This window comes from Oxyura jamaicensis, chromosome 2 (assembly GCF_011077185.1).
Source record: "Oxyura jamaicensis isolate SHBP4307 breed ruddy duck chromosome 2, BPBGC_Ojam_1.0, whole genome shotgun sequence".
Lineage (NCBI taxonomy): Eukaryota > Metazoa > Chordata > Aves > Anseriformes > Anatidae > Oxyura > Oxyura jamaicensis.
The window spans coordinates 42,881,249-42,900,547 of record NC_048894.1 but is presented as its reverse complement, the minus strand read 5'-3'; the positions used below and the strand labels follow the sequence as shown (position 1 = coordinate 42,900,547).

General features: G+C 42.5%; 1 protein-coding gene across 3 annotated transcripts in view; it reads right to left on the bottom strand.

Moving 5' to 3' along the window:
• The window catches only part of TGFBR2 (transforming growth factor beta receptor 2), a 60,542-nt gene that overhangs the window by 12,228 nt on the left and 29,015 nt on the right, over positions 1 to 19,299 (bottom strand). For all 3 annotated transcript variants that reach the window (XM_035316519.1, XM_035316518.1, XM_035316520.1), the window contains 3 exons: positions 18,937 to 19,127; positions 7,297 to 8,096; positions 2,013 to 2,154 (listed from right to left, as the gene is read on the bottom strand). In XM_035316519.1, the coding sequence (XP_035172410.1) occupies positions 2,013 to 2,154; positions 7,297 to 8,096; positions 18,937 to 19,127 (1,133 nt within the window). The remainder of the gene's footprint in view (positions 1 to 2,012; positions 2,155 to 7,296; positions 8,097 to 18,936; positions 19,128 to 19,299) is intronic.

Sequence of the window (19,299 nt, the reverse complement as noted above, 5' to 3'; positions counted from 1 at the left end):
TGGTCAGACGGAGCTGGAGGCTGAGATGGAGGTATTCCTCCCTCCTGCACACAGACACCATGGTGCAGCCGCACAGCTGCTGTGCAGAGTGGCCTCAGAGACCTCAGTGGACAGTCTTGTGGTATCCCATGGATGTGAGCAGAGAAACAAGGAGCGGCTATGTACATCTTCCAAAGGGACACTGGTTTCCCTCCTGTACACTATGTTCCCCATACTGTAGCGCTCTACCCTGCCAGATTGTCCTGTCTCTGTGGCAGCCCTTTGAGATGCAACTGTGCCAAGTCCAAGGAAAAGGGAGCCTCTGTACTTTTGGAAGTAGGGTAACAAATCAAAACATAGTCACATGTCTACCATAATATCCACATTAGTGTTATCTGCAACAGCCTCACTCCTCAGACTGCCTGTGGGAGTCCTGGACTGTGCAGCAGGTTTTGTCAGAATGATTACTAGACAATATGAGCAGACAGAAGAATTTTATATTTAACTTAGTCTTATTTTAGTCCCTGAAGTAAGGTGAAAATCTTCAAACATGGCAATATGTAATGCAGATATCTCAACAGCAACTGTTGTGATTTCTAGCACATACCAGTGCTGCACACTGGGAATTCAGGGGCATATTTAGGCAAAATAGAAATGGAGATTTTGTTTCTGTGAACAAACTCTGAATATGAACAAGTAAAGCAGCTTTTTTTGGAGCTGTTCTGATATTAAATTCCACTCATTTTCATTTTGCTACTGCACTTAATACAACGAACATCCCTTGTTTCTCATGTGGATGATCTCTTGCAACATCACAAAAAATGATAAGTGGCAGCTGGGGATCTCAGGAAAGCAGGAAGGTTTTTGTATCCCTATGATGGCTCTTGCTGAAATGACCAGTTAGTAAATGTGACACTTAACTGGCCCCTCATTAGGTTTCAAAATGAACATTCCATGAGGGTAAATGGGGGACAGTTACCACTTCTTGGTATTAATATTTGAAAGCTTCTTATATTTACAGTAATTCTGGTTGAGGACAGACAGACTGAGTCTAGCCATATCTACTGTAGTGGGTCTGGCTGGGATGTTAACTTTCCCTGCAGCAGCCCATACAGTGCTGCGCTCTGCACTTGGAGCTGGAACAGCAGTGGTATCACACCGGTGTTGTGTCTGCTGCTGAGAAGTGCTGGCACAGCATCAGGACTCTCTCTAACCCTCCTAGGGGGTGGGCAAAAAAGTGAGAAAGAAACATCACCAGGGCAGCTGACCTAAACCAACCAAAGGGATATTCCATACCATGTGGTGTCACACTCAGCAATAAAAGGTGGAAAAAGGAAGAAGAGAGGAGGAGTGGGCTCTCGTTGCGAGAATGCCTGTCCTCCTCCTGAACACCAGCTACGTGCATTGAGGCCCTGCTTCAAGGACGTGGTCAAGCATCGCTCATTTGTGGGAAGTAGAGAGTAATTTCTTTCCTCTGCACTTCCACATAGCCTTTACTTGTTTTGTTTTGTTATTCCCTTCTCCCTCTTTCCCTTTCCCCTTTTTCCCTTTAGTTGAATTGTTTAATTAATAATAATATTTCCTTAATAATATATTTTTTTCTCTTTAATTAAATTATCCTTAACTCAACCTGTGAGTTGTTCTTCACTTCTTCCCCTCCTCATCTGAGGAGGGGGAGTGAGAGAGCAGTTGTGGTATTCAGCTGCCTAGCACGGTAAAACCACCACATCTACTCAAGATGCTATAGTTTAAGGAAAAACAGACATTAATAATTTTTAAAGGTGGTCTACCTAACAGCGGTTTTATCTTTACAGCAACTGGGGACCAATTTTCTCATGCTCTCAGGTGCTTGACCTTCAAGCCTGCTCATGTACATGTCCATCTTATATTACTGAAGGCCTGTTACATTACAGTATCCAGACACACTAGAACAATCAGTGAGACCTAAATAGAATCACCCATACCCACAGACAACCACAAGAGCATGTCTGTCCAAACACACTTTCAGAGAGAAGAAAACTGAGGGCACTTACCTCCAACACCATTGCAGCGAGATGTCATTTCCCAGAGGACCAAAGCCATGGAGTACACATCTGTTTGTTTGAAGGACTCCACGTTCTCTAGGTTCATCCTGGACTCCAGAACCTCGGGAGCCATGTACCTTGCTGTGCCAACCTGCAGGAGAAGAGATAGAGCAGAGCTCATGAGCTGAAACTGTAATTCATGCTTTGGATTCTGCTGTGATGCCACTTCAGCTTTCACAGAAATGGTGCCATTTGACAAGTATCCAACAATTCAAGCCATACTTGGCATAGGTCATGTTTTCTGCTGCCATGGGAATCTGGCATTGTCTTGACTACCAGCTCGCACCTCCCTTGGTAAAGAAAAATACTAAAACAAACAAACAAACAAACAAAACCAGCAGCCCTTTATAGTTCCTTAAGCCCATGATTTTTGGCACTGACAAGTTTTCTCACCCTGGCTGTTTACTGAGATAAACTCTGCCCTCTGGGCCTGAAGAAAATGCCACTGACCGAGTGTCTTTCAGATGAGCAAGAAACACATTGTATTCTTTTACACTGCATATTGCAAAGCAGGCAGTTTCTTTTAGCAGTACTCTTAAAATGAAAGTGATAAATGCAGGCCTGGCAGAAGCAAGCAGACACACAAATACTAAATGCAGAAGCACACATCTGAAGTGAAACCAAAAATCGTCCCTTTTTTGTTTCAAAGGCTGTTCCCATAAAGTTTATGCATATTGAGTAATTTTCAGCAATGATTTTAGCAGCTTTGCTGAGGTCTGCATTATGACCTTGATTGCAGAAGGCAAAGTTAAAATGTCTGTTTTTATCAGAAGGAATGATTTAAGGAATAATTATTGGATCATGCACCAATTGCTCTCAAATAAGAAATTCCTCACAGGGAAAAAATTACATGAACACAGACACACACATGCACGTGTCTTGAAAACTCCCAAAATCATAAGTCTTTGATCAGGCAAACACAGCTTTAAATGGGAGACTGTTTAATCACACAAATAATGAACCAGCAGAAGTGGATGATGCAGTAGGACCTGAGAGTCAAACGGGCTATTTGTAGACTGCACTACAACCATCAGTCCAGAACCCAGTGGTAAGCAGGACTGTAAAAGATCATTTCAGTTACTGGGTCTGCAATTGCTGAGAGATCCATTTGGCATGCTTCTGGAAACAAGTTTTCTAACCCCATCCTCAGGGCAAATGGGAAAAAGTGCTGCAAGAAGTGTAATGCACCATATCCAAATGTTTGTAGGACTAAAGCCTTGATATAAACAGGGGACAGCAAACAAAACAAAACAAAACAAAACAAACAACAAACAAAACAAGAAAAACAAACAACAACAACAAACCTGAGTAATCTGTCCCGCAGTTAAATTCCTAATCATGTGGGCTCTGTGATTAATTTATGGCCAAGCATGTGAGCAACACCAACACATTGAACAGTTACTAGGGATAACCTTGTCTCAGCACCAATGGGTTCAGCAATATCTCCCCGCCTTAAAGAACATGTGTAGTGGGTTTACGTGGCAAGGTTTTGGTAGCAGGGGGCCATAGTAGTGGCTTCTGTGAGAAGGATCTAGAAGCTGCCCCATGGCCCCAGTAAGGGCCCCACTGCTGACCAGAGCTAAGCCAATAAGTCATGTTGTTTTGCACCTCTGTGAGAGCATATTTAAGACACGGGAAAAAAACAAAACACTGCACCACACAGCAGCTGGGGAGAGTGAGAGGAGTGAGGAACAGCCTTTCAGGCACCAAGGTCAGTGAAGAAGGGGGAGAGGTGTTCCAGGCGCCAGAGCAGAAGTCCCCTGCGGCCCCTGAGGACCATGGTGAAGCAGGATGTCCCCCTGCAGCCCATGGAGTACCACGGTGGAGCAGGGTTCCACGCTGCAGCCCACGGAGGAGACCACGATGGAGCAGGTGGACCTGCACTGATGGAGACTGCGGCCTGTCCCGACGGAAGACCCCTGCCAGAGCAGATTCTGGGCCGGACCTGTAGGTCATGGAGAGGAGACCACACAGGAGCAGGTGACCTGGCAGGAGCTGCTGCCCGTGGGGGACCCAGGTTGGAGCAGTGTGCTCCCAAGGGATGGACCCCATGGAATGGACCCATATCTGGAGCAGTTCTTGAAGAGCTGCTGCTTGTGGGAAGCCCACGCCAAATCAGTTCAGCAAGGACTGCATCCCTTGGGAGGGACCCCACAGCACAGGCTATGAGAGTGACTGAGAAGGAGCAGCAGCAAAGAAGCACTATAGACTGACCATAACCCCCATTCCTCCATGCTGCTCGGGGGGAGGAAGTGGAAGAGGGTGGATGGGGGTGAAGGTGCTTTTGGTTTCTTTCCTTTGTTTCTCGCTTCTCTAGCTTGTTAGTAATAGGCAATAAATCTTACTATCTCCCTATGCTGAGTCTGTTTTGCCCGTCACAATAGTTACTGCACAATCTCCTCATCCTTATCTCAACCCTTGAGCCCCTTTCATTGTATTTTCTCCCTGCTCCTCTTTGAGCAGGGGGAGTGAGAGTGGTTGTGGTGGAGCTCGGCCACCCACCCGAGTAAAACCACCACAACATGAGCATATGGAAACCCTACAGAAGAGGCACTTGCTACCTCCACCCCTTCCCCAATACACAACTTCTTCCCCAGGCAGATCCCATGCAAAGTGTTAGAAGGGATACCAGCACACTATGTCCCTCAGTTCCCCAGCTCCAAATCCTGCTGTTTTCAACAAGAGTGAATAATGTCTAAATACAGATTCTTAACATTGTCCCACGTGCTGTTTTAGTTTGGCAACATTTCACACTCTCTTTGCAGCAGTAAAAATGATTCTACAGCTTAGCTGCACAATGGAGGCTCAAGCCCTGTAACTAAAAAGTGCAATGGGAAATGCAGAGAAAATTTAAAATGATATGAAGAATGATACCAAGCTAATCCCATTTCCATCCTGCTTAGAATTTATCATCTGTTCCACTCTGCTCTGTCTTTTTATCTGCATTTAGATTATGAGGTCTTTGGGTCAAAGATACTGTTCCTGTGTCTTGGGAAACATGAGTCCTGGGCCTCAAAGACATTTTAGGCCCCTAAACTCCAGCAATTCAGAAATGATCATTTGTCTGGAATGTGAATATGCTTTCTCTCTGCAAAGACTGGTCTGTTCTTCTCTTTCAAAACTTCCAGTGAGGGATCATTTTTCTTCCTGTGGTATATTATAGTTTGTGTAACTTTTGGAATTTTTATACTGGAGAACCTTACATTTCTTTCAAGCTGTTGGGGATGCTTTGTGCCTTGAGGTATGTCAGTCAGATGGGCAGTGGATATCCCTCTTTATCTGATTGGGAAGATCAGCTGTTATAAGGCTGCCTATGCTGCTGAGATGAGGAACACCTGGCCTTCCTGGCACCTGCCAGTCCTTTGAACACAATGGGACAAAGTCCAGATTTATGGACTCACATTAAGAATGTCTGCAAATATTAATCATAATGGATGGTCAAATGGACTAAAAAGACCACACAAACTGAGAAAACAATAGTTTCCAGTTAGTCATTCAGGGCACTGGTATTGTATGGTCAATAATGGCTAATGGCTTCATGTGGAAGGTAGTTGGGTAGATGGGAAAGAAGACAGCTTTGTAACCTGAACAACTTGTCTTGAATATTACAGTGTAAGTCTGACCAGAAAAATGGTAAAATACTTAAATTCTTCTATTTATTTCATAGGAAGCTAGAGGTTTTCTTATATTAAAATTTGGGTCAGCTCCATTATATACCTTCAAAAACTGGACCTCCTCGTGGAAAAGGTTTGAGTCAACGGGTAAAGTTTAGAAATGACCCAGCAGGCCAATTCTTGTGCAAGAGCCCTTTGACAAAAGCTACAGCACTAAAATTGGCATTTTGGGAAATTTGGGTGGGTGGTGCTTCTGTGCCCAGATGAAACAAGGTGGAGGTTAACATGGAGCCACTTCATGCCACCCCTTGCCACAGAGAATAACACTAGCTCAGCCACTGGTTCAGTAAAGCTAAACAAAGTAAAACATGGGTCCTCTGCATGAGTGCCCAAAGGCACCAATTTCAAAGCAGTAACTTGCTCTGGACAGCACTGTGCTTTGTAGTCAGCATTAACGCGGACTGTAGAAGTGACAGTACCAAAGCTATCCTCCTATTTCCAAGTGTCTGTGAGCAATGCCAGAGAAATCAGCTTGAAATATGGGCTGTCTTTAAGCAGTCAGTCTCTGCGGGGTGGGTGGGGTTAAGTTTCAGAGCCCCTGACATACACTGCCAAATACTGTTTTCACTTTACTCCAAATGGAACCAGTCTTATCACTGTCAATATGAGATGACTTCACCTACTCCAAAAAGCTCTGGCATGCTGGAGAAAAATTATATGTGATTGTGAGCTGTGTTTGTATTATTTTAAATATGCCTTCCTTGGTTATCATTCACTCCTGACTGTGGTTAATAAACCCTTCCAAAATGAGATCAGGGCAGTTTCCTCATACTAAAGTGAATTTCAAAGAGAAAGATCTTCATTTGATAAAAAACAGCAAAGCTCCCATGAACTCAACAGAGCACTATTGCCTAAAGAACGGTCCCTAAAAACTCTCTAAACCAAAAAATTTAGTTCCATGCAAAGTAAAAGAGTAAATGGACAGGCTTTGAATGGGACCTATGTATAAATAGTAAATAATGAAGAATTAATTCGCTTAACAAATGGCCTCAATTTACACTACAGGATTTTTCACCAGAAGAGCCAATATTTAGAGATATACTTGAAAAAATTCACCTTCAAAGTATTCACAAACATCCTTGTGGCATGACTGTGAAGTAGATCAGCCTTATCCACGCTACTTAGTTCAAAAAGCAATGACAGAGCAATTATTTTTATTTGACATTCTTACATTTTCTTGCATGTGGAGAAAGTCCCCTAATCTCAAATGGGTTTATTTTTGGCCTTTTAAAGTGATTGTCTATCATGGCAGTTATCTGCCTATGCCTGTTGAGGACAGAGAGGACTGACTGACATATGCTGGGGTACATCAGCAGTGGGTCCGCTCACATAAAACCATAGTGCCGCAAGGCCTGAAAACTGTGGCTTAACCTCAGAATATGAAGCACATCCTTATCATGTGTGTGTGTGTGCACTGCACACACAAAAAAGTCACATTTATTTTTGGTGATTTTAAGTAAATATGGCAGCATATATTTTTTAACCCCCTCTTTTCACCCCAAGAACTGACACACCAGCTGATACAACATATACCATACCTTTTCAAACTTTTAACCTACCTGCCCACTGTTGGCCAAGTCATCCACAGAGAGAGAAGGGTCCAGCCTCAGGGATAACCCAAAGTCACAGAGACAGCAGGTTAAATCATTTTTCACCAGGATGTTGGAACTCTTTAGGTCTCTGTGCACAATAGGAGTTTTGGGGCGACCACAGGGTGTGTGATCACTATGAAGGTGGGCAATCCCTCGGGCCAAGGATCCACCCAGTTTCCAGAGGTCCTCCCAGCTGATAATGTGCCGTGTGAGGTATTCCTGCAAGTTTCCTCTAGCATGGAAGGCAGTGATCAACCAATACTGTTTACCAAGATCTGTCTTACGCTCCTCCGCTGTCAAGAACTGAAGGATGTTCTCATGCTTGAGGTTTACATCTGAAAAAATGTCTTTCTCAGTTTTCCAGGAGGCATACTCTTCATAGGGGAAGATCTTGACTGCCACAGTTTCATACTGCTCAGATGTGTTTTGCTTCAGTTTGGCTTTATACACTTCAGCAAACCTTCCTTTGCCAACAACAATGTCCAACTCAATGGGCAGCAATTCTGTGTTGTGGTTGATGTTGTTGGCACAGGTAGAGCTGATGTCTGAACGGTCATCATCTAACATAATTGCACAAACATCACTGCAGTCCTTATGTTTCCTGGGCTTAACATTCTTCTCCCACGCCTTGTTGAGCTTCCTCTTCTTATGAGTGCGGTAGGCATAAAAGATAACAATCACAGCAACAGAAATCACCAGTAAGGGGACAAGACTTATGATTGTTACTTTGGAAATTTCATCTTTCTCCTCTGGCTTATGGGGGTCATCTGTAAAGGACAGCAGAAGGAAGGCATACATTAAATGACAGCATAGATTTGTGTATACAGGAAGTTGTCAGTAACCTACAATTTTAATTCAATACATGATTTCCTCCACTAACACTAAATAATAAAAATGATCACTACTTTCTTACCTCAAAGTTATTTTGTATATAGGCCTGCAGGACTTCCCTGTCTGCTTATTTTATATGGAGCCAGACTTGAATGAGCAAGAAACTAATGTAACTTTATAGCTTTGTTCTTCTCTAAAGCTCTTAATACAGTTTGGATGAAACCTTCACACTCCTGAAGACAATAGCCAAAGTCCCCTGCACTTACTCTGGTGATGTATTCTTCTGCCCCTTTACCCAATAATTACAAGAAAACATTAGTTTTTCTCCAAAGAACTGAAGTGATAAGTAAATAGACAATGAAGCACACGAATACCCAATTGTCTAGTTACCATGCCAGATCCAGTATATTTCAGTAGGATCCATATAAAGTCATCCTCAGGAAGCCTATCCACACCTGCTAATATTCAAGTACAAAATGTATGCCTGCACGTGAATCTGAAAAACAAAACTCATTCGTTTTCTTTGATATATGTGAAAGTGTTGCTACAGCAGATTCAAACACCTGCATGTGCGCAGGTGTTTGAACCCTTTAGGCACAATCAGGTATGTATGGCACATCTGAGAACTGTCATCCCCCATGCACTTTTTGCATGGATTTATGTAACTGAAAACATCCTATGCATGTCACTTGCTGGCTTTACACTGGCTGCCTTGTTGGAAAGCCGTAGATAGCTCGTTCCAAGCTTCTTAGCTGATGTAACCTATACACTAGCATATTGTTAGGTAAAGTACGTAGGGATAGGGAATAAAAGGACAATGGAGACATATTCTTGAATAGGGACATGCTCTGGGAACAGAAAGGAACATATTCCTCTCTGAGATGCCCTCACACCCCTAGAAGTGACCCTACTAGTTCAATCTGGTGTATGTCTTAGGGAAAATAAATAGTATGAAAGAGAATGGTTTGATTCTGAAAATAGACTAAAGGGAATCAGAACTTAACTGAACCTGATTTGATTGCACAATGAAAACATGCTCTGTTAGCCTATTTCTTCCTCTGAATCACAGTAAATGCACTGCATTACTTTTCCATTGTGGAGGTCACTAATTGGAAGAAGCCCTCAGGGTCTAACCTGAATGGAGTAAAACAACTGATGCTGTAACAGAAGTTAAGCAAGTGGCTAGTGTTTGCAATACGACACTGGTGGATGCTTACAGCCCTGTCACTGACTCAGGTCCTGTGCAGTGAGCCAAATAAGTCAATATGAAAAAGTTTAATACGTTCTAAAGGGAAGTTGCCACTAACTACAGTAATAGTAAGCCTCTAATTCCCCTACGTGCTGCATGAGAAAAGTCTCTCAAAATGAAGGGAAAAGCACTGAAAAGGGTGGGGGGGAAAGAATTTGCTATTAGAATGAGCAGTGCCTCTGACCCTCCAGTTTCACTTACAATCACTTTTATGTTGGATACACAGCTAGCTGGCAATCAGCAGGAGCCACCGGCTATTCAAAGGCAGGTGACAGGACATCTGAAGAGTACGTTCTTTTTTTGGAAGAAGGCCTGAATCCTGAACCAGGATGTGCTTCCTCTGTTTGCAAGGTTCATTGGTCAGTGTAGAACAAGTAACTCAATCCTACCATCTCTCACCGGGTTTCAAGGAAGAGGAAGTGTCTTTCTAGCACTGACATTTCCAGCTAGCACAGGTTAGTGGCATTCATTAGCAGCAGCCATGCTACACTTACAAAGACATGAATTTATTTCATTCATGCAAATTAACCTTTTAAGCCTAACCCTTCTTTCACACCTATGCAAATCACAAATCCTTATTCTCAAGCAATTTCCCCTGGCAACAAAACATTAGTATCATACCTATACTTAAATGTATAATCACAGATTACAGGCAGCCCTTCTACTTCTCAACTTGTTGAAGAGGGTAAAAAAAAATACAGTTTTTTATAGCCCTTACTGGAGGATTATATTTAGAATGGCCAATGTCACTGTCAGTAAACAGAAGATTTGCATTGCTTATTCCCACATGAATACTTTGCTCTCAGAAAATCTGCTTTATAAAGAACCCTGGTGGAAGAGGACTGACTGTTGTAGGATGGCTGTATTTCTGAGTTTTTGTTGTGAACAGGCCACAATTTTATAAATGCAACTGTGATATGTAACAATCAGACAAAATAGTTTTAATGAGTGTTTAGAGTTCTGTTGTTGTTTTCCCTTGGTCACCAAAAGAACACTTGAAGTTTGGACTATGCTCTTGCAACTGAGCAATATATCATCCTCTGCAATCTATATTATGTGGCATGTATGCCTCTTTAGAACACTTTAAGCCCTTTTACTTTGGCACTTTGCAGTATGTAGCTCAGATATTTGAAATAGAGATGTCTTTCTAAATGAGGGAAAAACAAAACAAAAAAAAATACCATCCCAAGATGTATTAGACTCCAGGCAGCTAGAGGTAGTTGGTGCATGTGTAGATCTGATGGAGAAAAAACTCATCCAACATCTCAATTTCTTTACCATTTTGGATACACTGAGGGTCTCTGGTCATTCCCATAATGTCTGAGTGCAGGCTGTATTACTTAGGTCTACAGCTCAGAAGCCTCCAGCAGACTTCACAGACTCTTTAGCTCTTCCTCTTTCTGCATAAGGGAAAGCTCTGCCCGTGGTACTGGGGATTTCTGGGTGGAAGACAGAAACTGTTGATGTTGCAAATGTTATTTGGAAATGAATGAAAAAAAAAAATTAATCAAAGCAGAAGCAGAAAAAACTGCTCTGCGGCTGAGCAGTTTTACCACTTCCCCTGAGCATTGTATTGTCCTGCATCCCTGCTGCAAAGTGACATATCTGCTTCGGCAGCATCCTGTGGAGGAAGTAGGAAGGCAGGGGGTAAAAAGCATGTGGCTTCACATCCTGCACCTAGAGCAGCAGGGATGAAAGGTGTGCTCATTTTCTGTTTTTAAGACACTAGACAAGTCCCACTCAAGGCTTGGGAAGAGCAAGAATGAGCACTAAACGAGGGGAACTGGGTGTCAGGATCTTGGCCTTAGAATGAGGGGACTGAGCTGCATGCCAGCAAGATCAAAGGTGACAGCAACAGTAAAGAGCTGGTGGCACCAAGGGCTGGTTAAAGCTAGGAAACCACTTCTGATTTTGATTGCTGATATGAGCGAAACAAAATCAGCCCCTCCAGCACAGGCTAAGTTTGGGGTACTTCTGAGTTGAATTTGCATTCCAACGCAGGGCAGGATCAAAATCAAGAGCACATCTGTATGTTTGCATAGTGGCTAGCCAACGTTTTCTGGCTTGATTACAGGAATCTCAGAATAAATATATTCATTTGCTTATATATAATAAATACCTATGACTCAAGCACCATAATTTCAAAAATGGGAGTGCAGCTTCCTTTTTTTGAGCACTGTTATGAGCAAAGCCTGGCTGAACAGGCAAGCAAGGAAATGGTTAAATGGAACAGCCTTTCAGGTTTTGCCAACATGCTCCTAAATAACTTTCCCCACCCAGAACTATCATTCAGGCAGATCAGTCTTTTCCCAAGCTTCAAAAGAGCCTATTAATATAGCATAACAATAGAGAAGTCTAGCTAAAAGAAAGCTTCCTGTAAGTGGCTTAAACTAAGCACAAGCCATCTGCATGATCCTTAGTACTACCTAAGCCTTTAGGGAATTGGGCTCAGGTGCCAAGAAAAATGGAAACACTGTTCGGGCAGGAGGCTTCAAGGCACAACGCTGGTTTGCCTGCAAATTCTTTAGGTTGGACCTTTGATTGAACCTCGGTGTCACTGAACTTTGGAAACAAGAAATAAAGCAATGCCTGTAAAATTAGGACCCATGCTCTAATGCACAGGGTGGCATAAGCACGCAGCTGGTAACTACTCCAACACTGTTCGCTGCTTGTGCTTTCTGAAGTTGCAGCCTACTCATCTGCTAGTCAGAGCTCCACAGCAGGACAAGAATATATCCCATACCAGCAGAACTCATACTAAACTTATCAATACTGATGTCTTGCAAGCTCATCTAGTGCCTTAAAATATCCAGAAACACACAGTCACAAAACCTGGACCCAGAACCTGGCCTGCGGTCCAGTTATTTTGCAGGCTCCTGAGATAAAAAGCAGCCCTTTGAGCTGACTGAAGGACAACTCCTCTTTGCAGCAACTCTGAGGTTTCAAAGTTTGGTTTCAGTTCCACGCTGGAATGAAAACTAACACTTTTTGAATGCTTTTGTATAAACAGGATTCTGTTCAAATGTTGCAATTTGGCAAGAGATACGAGTGTCGAATCCCCATCAGTGAGAGGACTAGTCTGGGGTATGGGAGCTCCAAGTTCAAGTTCTGCTCTGTTTGATTCCGGGAAGAGCCTTCCATCTCTGACAACTCTGATTCAGGCAAAATATGAGCTTGAACCTTACGTGCTTACTGATTTCTGGGCAAGAGACTAGGCAGTAAAATATATGAAGGTCTGCCCATCTCTTTAGTGCTACTTCCTGGATGAAAATTAATTCCATAAAATGTTTCATTTTCAGTGAGAGGTTTCACAGACTCTGAGCTGCTGTCTGGGGTAATTTAGTTTATAAAGGAATCCTCAAGTGATAATGACATTCTATAGTTCATTGTATCACGCTCCCTCATGATTTGGGTCATTTTAGAACTAAACTGATTTGGGAATCTTCAGCAAAAATATTTTTATTTGGGGAATGTTGATCATCAAAACAGAAACTCTGTTAGACAAGACATTCCTATACTTTTCTCTGAAATCCGTGTCTTGTCAACAAAAGTGGTTTGAAAGTTGATCCAACTTTTATGTTTAGAAACTTCTGATAATTTTATGAGCACTGTTTTTTGGGCTTTGCACATGGGGGATATTGTTTTTTATAGGAAAGTGGGTGTTTTTTTTCTCATGAAAATGGTCAATGCTGACACAAAATATTTGGAAATAATCAGACTCAAATGCTGCACTTCAAACTAACCTGCTTTTTTTTTTTTTTTTTTTTTTTTAATCTTGACAGTTTCCTGGAAACATTTTAATTTTCCATCCCTGCTGGAGATGAAGAACTTTTAAAAAACTTATTAGCTTTGTGGGGCAGGAAATCAGTTCCAACCTTCCCTCTCTATGCTGAACCATCTGATGGCAGAAGACATAGATTACTAGATTTTAAAACCAGAGCAGATTCTGTGTTGCTATCCAGTGGAAAATAAACCCTGGCATTTCTTGTAGACTTTCCTGAAAGTTAAATTCTTGCAGCCAGTTCCTGAATTTGACAAGATTTTTCTTGGACCAGGTAAACGAAGACTGTCAAGGCCAGTAACTTGTGTTTGAGCTGTATGTCTTCATATTTAGTCTAAAGAGGATGTTGTCAGGGCACGTAAAAGCCCAGTGACAGCATCTGCTGAAGCAGCCTTCTGGAGAGGCTAGCACTGGTAGTTGGCAGGTCTACCTGGCCTCCTATCAGAGAGATAGGGGCACAGAGCGAGCAGAAGTGACAGGCAAAGCCATCTCTAGAACCTGCTTCTCCAGCTGTGTTTCTAAAACACTGCCATCCTCCTGGCTCACAATCTGGGCCCCGAGGATGTTTACCCAAAGGTGTGGGAACTCATTTCCTTAGCCTTTTGGTTATTCTCCAGCTTGAATGTTGTTCAGCAGTCAGTATATGACTGGCAAACTGGACCCAGCCCTCAGAGCACTTTATGCAGGCCAGGGCCCAGTGCCACCAGTTACCTCTTTTCCTGAGAGGTTAGTAAGGCAACAGTAGGAGCAATTTTGGAGAGCTGTGGCACACTCACTACTGCTTTCCCCTTTGCTCTCAGCACACAACTGCCCATGATCGGGTGATCAGGACTCAGACATCTGGACCAAGGAGAACCTCCAGTTACACAACCCAGTTGCATGTCGGAAGAGTCATGCATCTGCCACCTGATGGGAACAGCTGCATCTCAGTCATGTTATATGACATGACCTCTGGATGGCCCACTTCAGTGTAAAGGCCGGGCAGGAGTGATGTAATGGATATTTCATCTATTGTAATCACAATTTCATTTTTCTGATTGCCAAATATGCTATTCAGCCTTCGGGGGGGAGGGAAAGGGGGGTTTAAGAAACTCTCAATCTCTAAGACAGAACAAATAGTTTGTTGCTGTTTCATTCCCTCACTGCTGGCTGAAAAGTGTAATTCCTTGGTTTGCTGACAGAGCACCCATTTGTTTAAAACATCCCACCCCTGGATGCATTCCCTTATCTATCCCCTTCTAACTGGTCACTCCAGTGTGTGTACATGGCATCCGCTGTGCATTTTGACTTTTGTAGCCGAGCTTTCCTGCTCAGCAATATGAAAACTGACTTGTTCTAACTTTACACCATGTGACCGTGCTTCTGATACGTGCCTCAGTTACACAACTCTGTGTCTGCTGCTGTTTGCTGGTGGTTTTCTGGAACAAATCAATCTCTCCAGTTTCAATATGTTCCAACAGATGCCACACATTAACCACTATTTTTATTCTCAGCCTGAGTTTCACCCCTTCAACCTTTCCCAAAATATTATGTTGCCAGTGTTACTTACAGTTTGTTTCTGTCTGTAATTATTAAAGTCTCTTCCATGACAACCTGATAAAAGGTTGGCCACATTCCCACACTTATTAAGCTCTCAAGTGATGCAAATTGTAACAAATATGCCAACCAGGCTCGAAGAGCGCTGCCTAGTTTGTTTTTACACAAATCTGTAACTGAGCTCTGCGTGGTTATTTTCCTAGGAAGCAAACAATATAAATAAACCAGAGAAAAACAAATTTTTGGCTTCTTTAGCTTCTTTCCGTTGTATTTCCTTTCTGTCCTACTAAGTGAATCACACATTCAGTATTAGCAGCCTCTCCTTCGGTTACATACAGCTGCAAGCTTTGGGTGGGACTCTGTGGCTGCAAATATCTAAGAGGAAACATTGAGAACAATGCCAATATACAAGCGTTGAGAGGCTCTGTGCAATGTTATGTAATGCTACTGACCTCTTTTATGGGGCAGCTGGAAGACAGTTACCTTCTGAACATGTTAGTTGGATAACAGAAAAACAGATTAATGAAAGCCTTTGTTATAATCCACTTGGAAGCAGTCCAGCTGTAATCATGTCCCTTCTGCTGTTCCTTGAGCATTGGACAACTCATCACATGAGTATTTATGGCCTGGTTGCTGTTTGTGCACAGGTCTTAAGTCTGCTCTTAAGTCTGAGATCCTCCTATGTAGTCAAGTAAAATCACTAACGCTTTGAGTCTAGTAGGGAAAGGAAGAGGAGAGAAAGAAAGGAAAAGACAGGGGCAACATGTTAGAGACAAGTGAGAGATATCAAATTAAGGAAATTCTAAAACATTATCAACATCTCCTACCATCCAGGTGCAGGACAAGGCACTCTGCAGGCATGCTTGTGGTCATTCAGGCAGCAGCAACACCCGGTGTCCCAGGTAACAACCATATACAGCTAGCAATCACAGCACTTGACACACTACTCATCTACAGGCTGTAATTCTGTCAGGCAAATGACTCAGCCACAACTGAATAATCAAATAGTTACATCTCTTACACCCTCAATTAAGAAACCTACAGAAACTATTATCAATGTTAAGATTGTTATCAGTGTACCTTCCTCTCCTCTGACACCCTTCCCCAGTTAGCTTCATTATTCTCATGAATTCTTGTTGACTCATCAGTCGTCTCTATCACTGAAGTTTTGCTATTTCTAAGCAACTGTTTGGATAATTCAGATAGTGTTTAATACTTCTATACATCATTGCTGCTAAAGTTTCTCCCATATTGTGGCAGGTTGCAGTGAGAATGCCCAAAGTGAAGACCCCACCAGGCAGTACCTGAGGAATTAACAGTCTACCCTGAACATTCCCAGAGGTACCTTGGTTGCAAGATGCATGAAGATCTGCAAAACAGGTGAAGGTAAAAAATGATGGCTGTGCAAATTAGCAGAATTAAAGACCTTTATACTGAACAGAACTGGGCAACAGATCTCCTGTGCCTTTCCAAAACTCTGCATTTTTGCATGGGTTTGAACTCAATGCCTGGGATAACAATAGCATATGTAATGACAACAGTATACACAATCCTGCGATTTAAAGGATTTATGTTTCTGTATGCAGGCTCTGGTGCTCGGGTCACCCTTTTATATACAGAGGCCTGAACAATAGGAAGAAGCTGCACTGCAATACAGGTAGGTCATATACTGCATAGCATGCAAGCTTCCCACTTCCTTGGCTGCAGTGAGGGTGCCTGGTCCTCTCTGCCTGTGGAGAGATCAGATCAGTCACAAGGCTGGAAGGAGCACAAGTCCCATTCCTCTGGGTAGCCTTGACTTCAGCCAAATTACTTAGGACTGTTAATGAAGAAAAACTTTGTTAAGGATTTGTCATGGTCACACTGGCTGATGCATAGAGGCTGGGAGGTGGTGTGGTGAAGGGAACGCTGAGGAGCAAGGCTGGCCAAACACCAAGGGAGGCCTGGAACTATGCAAACAGCTAGAGACAGACCAGCAAAAGATGCCAATGTAAAATTTTTGTGCAGAAGATCCACCACACACAACTAGACATCAAGGAGGAAAAAGCTGTTGTAGTCCAGTCCTGCACTCATCTTTTCCATGACAGCGTGACAAGGGCCCTGTCTGCCACCTAGCCAACTGCTCCATGGCCAACCAGAGCCTTCCCCCCTTACTTGTTGGCTAACCTTTTCCAGTGTTTTTGCTCCCTGGTTTTGCCTTCCGGTAATACTGACATTAGACATTTGAATAAATAATAATTTTAACAGACTGGCATTGAGTTTTGCTGTGAGAAATGTTTTTCCACCACAGGGGTGTAAGTTGTTTGCTAGTCACCCACAATTTTGTTTGGCAAAAAAAGAAAAGGATTAAAAAATAAACATAGGGTAGTCAGATTTGCAGTGGCTACCTGTCTCCTGGATATTATTTCTCCAAGAACTACAGGATATTGTTTGGACTGATTCTGTGCATATTTTTCACCAACCACTTGCGGCCTGAAATGCCAGGGTTCAGCATCAGGGCCAGAAGCCCCCCGACACAGCAGAACTACAGGCATATTTGGGCACATGTCTGACTGTGCCTGGTTTATTTAGCAGATTGGCAATTTAAACAAAAAGTCCATACAAGAAAGAGGCATTTGATTTGGATCTAACCACTTCAAACATTTCCAAAGCCACACTTCAGTGAGTCACAATACCGCCCACTGCCCCAAAGCTTTAGATGTTTGTGTCTAAAAACAGAGTCAGTAGGCTTACCCTTCACATTCAGGACTGATACATGCCAACAGTGCCATAAGCCAGTTCTTCTATAAGCAATAACAGATCAGCTGTGAATCACTGGAATGTAGTGACTAACCTCTGGTGGAAATCAGAAATCTCTGCCTTACCCACAATTTACTTCTTTACTTCAGAAACACTGAAAAAACTAAATCTGTTTTTTCTCAGGTGCACATTCAGAAGGAAGAAGAGCTAGAACACTGATCTTTTACAGCAATAGCTTGAAAGGAAAGGCTGTGATTATGAGGTGAAATATTACAGTCTCCATTTCTGCTGATAAACAAGCACAGTCACTGCTTGAACTGGCTTCCTTAGTGTAGTTTTTGTCCACTCTCTAAAACTGTAAGATTTGCAAAAATACCGCAAAAATTCTTACTACTCTGATGTACAAGAAATATAGAGACAAAAAATGCAAGAACAATGTACAGAATAGACCTGGATGACAGTCATTCCAAAGACAAAATTATTACAGGCTATTATCTAGTTGTCTGGAGGAGCCGTGGACCAGCTGGCTGTGATGTTCTGCTCAAAGTTAAACACAGACAGGAAACCGCATGTCTGATACTGTAAAAATCGTTTGTCTTCCTGCCATGGCTAACCAGGCAAGCAACCCAAAGGGGCTGTTTTCATTTAAAAGAAACACTAATCCACAACAATAAAAAAGCGAATGACAAAGCCTCAATTCTCCCCCCTCCCAACTGGAGTTAATACTTGTGTTTGTGAATGAACTGGAAAACTTACAAGCTGAGGTTTTGTGTCACTATATTTTTTATCTGTAATTATACACTTTCTACATGTCCATGCAGGACACAGCTTTCATGAGTCACCTAGAGTGCTTACAGCACATGACCTAGGAGGAAAAGCTCCACTCCAGAGAGTGAAAGGAGTTAGGCTAAAAAGGCCATGCTTTCATTTACACTACAGCTCCTTTTGGGCTGCTTGCGAAGTGTGAGGGGGTCCAGAGTTGATAGGAATTAAGGCACTTGGTGTTGAATTTATGGAACAGTTCCCATAAACACACACAGAAGACACACATTTGTCAAAGTGATTGTATTCAGCTTGTATAGCTCCAGGAGAAACAGCTATAGCATGACTAATTTTTAACAAATTAGCCAAAATCCACAAGGGTGTGGCTAGCTTTGTATAAAAACTCCAGACAGTTGACACACAGTCAGATCTTTTCACTGCAAATGCATTTTTTTTTATAAAATTAAGGCAATCTGATAGAATTAGGTCCTGGTTCTACCACCTATGATCAAACCAGTATTAGTATTTGCCCCAAATTCTTTAAAGACCACAGCCAAGAAATCTTGGGCTCCTCTTTTCAGAAGAGACCAAGAAGTCTCTAGCCACTCGAAGTTTTCCTCCACAAACTGTAAGTCCATTGGTACGACAGATTTAACGTTACGTGTAAGGTATAGCCCAGGAATGCAGTAACGTAAATTATTAAACCTACCTGTAGAAAAAATAAGAACATCATTGCACTCTTCGTCTGTACAGGAACACATGAACATCAATCCCCCATTGTCCTTCTTTTCTTTCATTAAACACTGCTCTGAACTGGAGTCATCCAACATGTGACCATAGAGAGGTTTCTGGGGATCATGGCATATTGTTTCTAATGTCACATTTTCGTCATTTCGTCTCCTAAGAATGAAAGAGAAAATTGAAATCAAAGTAAGAATATTTAAGAAAGGAAGCAGACAGGCCTGTGCCTGTCCCAGATTTACCTCTTTTGAGAACTCAAAAGGGATTTAAAGAATATCATATGTTTTTCTCTGTCTTTCCTGAATGGGATAAATTTGGCTGCGTCTGGGCT